The sequence below is a fragment of the Hydra viridissima genome, unplaced genomic scaffold (assembly GCF_058129835.1).
Source record: "Hydra viridissima isolate aposymbiotic clone 2 unplaced genomic scaffold, HvirCarnegie_v1 scaffold_1, whole genome shotgun sequence".
Lineage (NCBI taxonomy): Eukaryota > Metazoa > Cnidaria > Hydrozoa > Anthoathecata > Hydridae > Hydra > Hydra viridissima.
Window position 1 is genome coordinate 9,573,900 of NW_028324300.1, and position 6,202 is coordinate 9,580,101.

The 6,202-nt window shown below is 27.9% G+C and overlaps 1 protein-coding gene and 1 long non-coding RNA gene across 2 annotated transcripts; one reads left to right on the forward strand and one right to left on the reverse strand.

Annotated features, from left to right (window-relative positions):
- Positions 1 to 2,695: 2,695 nt before the first annotated feature.
- On the forward strand, positions 2,696 to 3,849 carry LOC145187520 (actophorin-like). The gene has a single exon (XM_080063935.2). The coding sequence runs from the start codon at positions 3,025 to 3,027 to the stop codon at positions 3,484 to 3,486; it is 462 nt and encodes a 153-aa protein (XP_079920061.2). The 5' UTR covers positions 2,696 to 3,024; the 3' UTR covers positions 3,487 to 3,849.
- A 195-nt stretch (positions 3,850 to 4,044) lies between these two features.
- On the reverse strand, positions 4,045 to 6,202 carry LOC149893267 (uncharacterized). The gene is made up of 3 exons (XR_016445823.1): positions 6,080 to 6,202; positions 5,826 to 5,913; positions 4,045 to 5,683 (listed from the first exon to the last, which is right to left on the reverse strand). It is a non-coding gene; the product is annotated as an uncharacterized LOC149893267 (long non-coding RNA).

Below are 6,202 nucleotides of genomic sequence, written 5' to 3' on the forward strand. Positions count from 1 at the left end.
GAGTCTAAAACTTTGTTTTTGACTTTGGTTAGTACATTTTACAGTCAAGACGCAGCGAATAATGGTGCACAAGCATCACATTCAGCTTTAAAGCTATAGAAAAGAGCCAAATTAAAAAATTTCACAGTTTAAAATTAGATTTCCCGCATTTCTAAATTTAAATTGTTTGCAACTTACTTTAAAATTTTTTACATTCTGATTATTTTTTTACAGTTAAATTACGCGACTATGGTGAGTTAAGTTATCATAAAACCAAAGGCTGTCAACTCGTCTTTAAATCCATATATTTGAGTGTAATTGGTGATTCATGCAAACAAAGGTGGTAAATGAGCACTTGTAACAGTTGTACCAATAAATTTAAATTTTCCAAATTGATCATCTTTACTAAATTGCAAGAGGAAACAACCAATCAATTGATCTCCTAGGAAATAATTGAACTCATTATGCAAAATTTCTTATCATTAATATGAAGTAAATGTAATAGGAAGACGGACCAACAACAACTCAAATTAAATCATTATATCAAGTTGTTTTATTTTTATTTTTAATAAAACAATTTTGTTCAAACAGCAATTGTCATGTAGAGTCTGATTTCTCTATAGCAGTTACAAATGACTTGTGTACCAATATGGTATTTGAGAATCAAATATCTACAGCTAAACTATTGATTTTCAAACAACCAGCTGCATTATTTCGAAAAACATTTTCAAAACATGAAATACAACAAAAAATTGGACATGAAAATTTGATGATTAAGAGGTTTATTTGTTTAAAGTTGTTGTTGATGTTGTTTTTTATATAGGAAAAATATTTTTAAATTAAAATGATTTATTATTTTATTTTCATTATTTAAATAAAGGTTTTAAAATTTTGCATGAGTAACTAATCAAGCATTAACATTTTTGATTAAAAGGCTAATGTATAAGCAGCGATGCAAACAGAGGTTTTTATGTTAGCTGATAATTTGCATAGAAAAATTTAAATAAGAAAAAACTTGGCTAAAAAATATTAAAAATTACTAAAAAAAAAACTTTCGTCTTCTGGATTAGATGATATTATTAATATGCAAAGGTTTGATAATTTTTTTGCCGAAAGAGTTACGTTTTGGTACCGCATGATATCCCACAATGCTTTGTAGCTAAAGTTAATAAAATTCATCGGGAGTTGCCAATCTTTGTATAAAACAACAGTTATTAAAATTGCGGATGTTGCAACTTGCAACATTTGCCAAGGAGGGTTGCATGCAATGTGCCGTAATTGTATTGAATTCCCAATCCTCTTTTTTTTTTTTTTTTTTTAAGGTACTTCTGGAATTTTCGCTTGTATTAACTAAAAAGTTTAAATAGTGAGGCTTTTGTGTATGTTTTTAGCGAATTTTAAAAGAGCTTTTTTTAAAGCTGTTGATAAACCAAAAGCAAAAAATATGGAGAAATTAATTCTATATGTGTTTGAATTGCCAAATTAGCATCCTATATACAGAAACCATTCACTTGTTCATAGTTGAAACAAATGTTTCCTAAAATCTTATATTTGATCTTGACATTTAAAAAAACAAACTTTTTTTAGTTCAATGTGGGAACTTTTTAAAAAAGTTCCCACCTTGAACTAAACAATTTTGAACTCAAATCTGAAGCTCAATAATTTTAAACACTTTCTTTATCTGATAAATTTTTTGAAAAGCTTTGAAAACCCCCACTTTTCGTTTATGATTCTCTATTAACTGGTACCCTCCATAATGTATTTTAGCACCTGCGGAGGGAAGATGTTTGTATTTTCTTAATAAAAAAAAAAGTTTATCTGTGGCGGAGTGTAATTCTTTTGACAACAAAACAAATAAGTACAATTTAATTGTCAAAAAGCCCTGGGTTGTCCTTTGTGTATAATCTATAAAGGTGTTTAAGGTTTTAAAAAAAATTTCTGATAAAATCATAAACTGCAATTTTAAAGTTTAAACTCAATTAATTCTAAAATCTGTGGTCTTTAGTCTATGAAGTTTAAAAGAAGTCACGCTGTTTATATCGCTTTGTATCGACTTTTAAAAAAGTAGTTCGAAGGCTTGACAGTACAATGTTTTAGAGAATTTAGGCTATCGCTTTTTTAAGGTTGAATTTTATTTAACCATTCAAGTTTCAGAGTGTAATCACCCTGCACATAAAAGTTTTTTTTTTTTTTTTTTTTTTCGAGAAATAGATTTTTAAAGATGCTTAATGCGGTTCGCCATTTATGGTTTTATATCACCAATTTTTGTTTAAGAAACAAAAACATCCTGGTTACGTGGTTTTATATGCAAAACAAATTAGAGTTTCTTTATGTCGTTGTTATCCTTTTAAAAAAATCACCAGAAGATAAACAACTGTTAATTTAAAATGAATTATAATAAAGACGACTTTAAAACGTGAAAATAATTGAAATATATTTTGAAATATAAATAAAAGTTTTATTTCGTGTAAGAAATTTTTTCAAGAATTTGAAATAGATATGTAAAATATCAACGGATAAAAAAATTAACTTTACTGAAATTATTTTTCCGCATTTCAAGAGGAGTTAATTAACGGCGTTTTCGGAATTTTTAAAGCTCACGTGACATCTGTCCCGTTGAATGCTCTGGAACGGTCGTTGGGGATAGTTCTATATTGTTAAGGTAAACGTGTATCTAATATAAATATATAGTTCTGTGAAATTGCCCTGCAATAATTGGAAGGCTCTGTTTAATCGAATTCAAACAAACTGGCAGAAATAATGAAACCGATGTGATGCATGTATCTATATACGATACTTTTAACTATTATTCAGTGATGACTTGTGTGTGTATTTATTATTTAGCAATATATACGTTTAGAATATTTAGGGCAGTTATGACTTTATACGTTTTTAGTATTTCCTTTAATAAAATACAGGTACAGAACTACTGACTATACTAACTTTAGGTTATTTAACATTATTTTGTATACTTATCAAATACAAATTTGATTTATTTTTTTAAAGATTTGTAAAATTTGTTTTAGATAAATCTAAAATACAAAAATGGCTAATTCAGGTGCAAAACTTCATCCTGATTGTGTTTCAACATTTAACGAGTTTAAAGGCAATAGCAATAAACCAACACATGATTTCCTGGTTTTCAAATTAGAAGGTAGCAATATTGTTCTAGATCATTGTCCGACAATTGGTACAAGTGCTGAGCATCCAGATTTTAAGCATAAAGAGCATCCAGCTTTTGATCACATGGTATCCCACCTTGTGCAAAAAGGGTCTGGATATGCTTTTTTTGTATTAAATTATGAAGTAAAGGATGGTCATCGTTCTAAAGTAATTTTTATTACATATGTTGATGACAATTGCTCTCCGAAAACAAAGATGACAATGACATCAAGTAAAGCTGCTGTAGAGAAAGGTTGTCCCGGTTTTGGAATTAAAATTCAAGCTAATTCAAAGGAAGATCTAGCATACAAGTCTATATTGGAAGCTTGTCTTGCCTCGAAATAACTTTTTCCAGGTTAACATTCTTGTTAAAATTTAGCATTTTAAAGGCATCCAAGTTATTGATTCGACACTCTTAAAATTAGATATGTAGATTGAACTTTGTTATAGGATGTTTTAGTTAACTTAAAATAATTAAAAAAATAAAATGATAAAATAATGTGCAACTAGTTTTACTCTTTAAATCTCCAAATCTTTAAACTGCTTTTTTTTTTCATGAATGTTAAATAATTTTTTATAAAAGCAAAAGTGTAATCAGTTTTTTTTTCTTCTGATGTCATCTTTTTTTATTGGTTACATTTGTGATGTTAAATTTAAGTATTGAAAGACTTGTACTTAACTACATTATATATATGCCATCAAATAAAATCTAGGTTTCTTATTCTGAGTATTATGTCAAATTATGTTTAAGAAATGATTTTTGTTATTGGTTTTGCCATGTTAAAGTAAATATGTTTCCAACTAGTTAACTTTGTTGTTACATTTTAAGGTAAAAACTCATGGTCTTTTTATAAGCAACCTCCATTTTTAAAAGTATCCACTTTTTGTATGCCAATTATGATCTTTCTTTTTTTTTCTTTTCCTAAATAGGTTTAAAAAACTAACAGGAATTTGTTTGGTGATATTTTGACTAAGGCGCTTTTTTTTTAAAAGATTGATAGAAATAAAACCTGTACCAATTAATCGGTCTTTCTAATATAGACTTATTAATCGGCTATTGTTTAAACAATCAGTAAAAATCAGCGACGGCCGATTAGTCATCGAATAATCAAAGATTGGAAATTATATGGCATTAACACAATTTTAGGGCGTTGATCATTATAAATAACTATAAATATCTTTGTGATCGTTTGTTAAATTTTCCTAAAAGCTATAGCATATTGCACAGTTATATTTTGAAATCTCTGCAGCGATGTATTTCGTAAAGGAAACGACTTTTACGACTTAAAAATACAAATATTTACTATAATTTTATTTTAAAACTGCACTGGTTTAAATAGTTATGATTTGACAGCGGTGTGTATGTAACCTAACACTTGCTTTTCTTAGGCGATTTCGTACTTTAATCTTTAATGCTCACCTTCGCCTATCAAATTTCAAGCGATCAGTTGACATGGCTGCATACTGCTTTATGTTTAAAATGCCCAAAAATCGTACAAAAATATTCGTAGTTTAATATTTTAGGCCTAAGATATTAAAGTATAGTATTTCTAAAAACACATCTAAATAATTATCGTTTGAAAAGGGTAAATGAAAATCTTAAACATAATATTACAAAAATGTAAGGTTTTTATTTACTCTAATACTCGGGTGATTTAAGGCCAGTCTGAGAAAATTTCGTTTTTTTTTCGTGTTATTTTTGTTTAAACGCGTATGAAGTGTTTTCACCTCGCGGGATTGATCGCATTAAGAATTAGACGTTAAGTATACAGTTATTAAAGGCCGACATTGTTTTTATAGAAACAGCCGATAATAGATAAAAATATACATCTATCAAATCTGTACATTCATATTTAATAAAAAAATAGTACTTTACTGCTCAGAAATGCCTTTATTGGTTCAACCAAATTTTTCCCAAGGAAAAAATGGAATAATTTACTAGATCTTTCTTCGATACGAATGTGAAAAAACTGGCACTAAAAATCTTCATCCTTTTTTTGAATGATGGATTTCTTTTAGGCCTTCAAAAATTTTAGCTTTCGTATAAAAACACTCAAACAGTGTTTAGCCACGTTCTTAGGTTCGAATTTAAATGTTCGAAACCTCTTCAAGTTTTACTTTTTTTTTCGAAATTCGAAATTTGCACGGTAAAAATAAGAAAAACGTAGTTAAATACCCCCTAAAAGTCTTTTGACATTTTAAGGGGTATTTGTCACTTGCCTATAATATAAAAAGGTTGACCCTGGTGTATATTTTTCCTGATAATTTTATTTTTTCACTTTTCATTACCCCAAGCATAGGCTACATCTTAACATTTGACTCTAACAAATCAGTTAATTGAGTTTAGAAAATAAAAACTTATAAATAAACATAAGGTAGTTAAATATTTTCTTTCTGAAACAAAATACAGTTAAAGATTGTCTTTTAAATTGCATTAAAATTAGGTTTACTGGCCCTGCCATCAGTCTGATCCACCATGTGCTTTACATAATCTTGGATATATCAGCCTTTGTCAACTTCTAAAAGTTTTCCAAAGTATTTTCTAAAAATTAACAATTGAGAAGCTGGATGAAAGAACGAAATTTAGCAAAACCCTGTTTTGAGATTTAACGCAATTATTTAAAGTGATCAATTATTTGTAAAAAAAGAAAGATTAATTAGTATTTAATATTATCATTTCTTACCTTTGCGATGAAACAATCTGCTTAACACTATGATCTCATTCCCATATATTGCATTTTGAAGAGTTCTTCATATTTATTTTTCATTGTCCTATGAGAAACAAGGATTAAAAAATTGTCAATATTAATCCAGCACCTTGTAATTTATACACATTATAATGTAGTTATCATATAATGAAAAAAAAATTTAATGGAATTCAAGGAAGAAATTTAAAATATTTATCTCTTATATTTGTATAGGTTTTATTTAGACCCACCACCAATTAAAACTTCAAGGTTGACTAAAGACAAATAATTGATAAAAAACATTTGGATTTTGCAACTTTTCCTTGTACTTTCAAAACTTGTCTTGTTTTTTTATCATTATTACATTTGCTGAA

Coding starts and splice junctions, on each gene's coding strand:
- LOC145187520 (XM_080063935.2), top strand. CDS start 3,025: ATGGCTAATTCAGGTGCAAAACTTCATCCTGATTGTGTTTCAACATTT.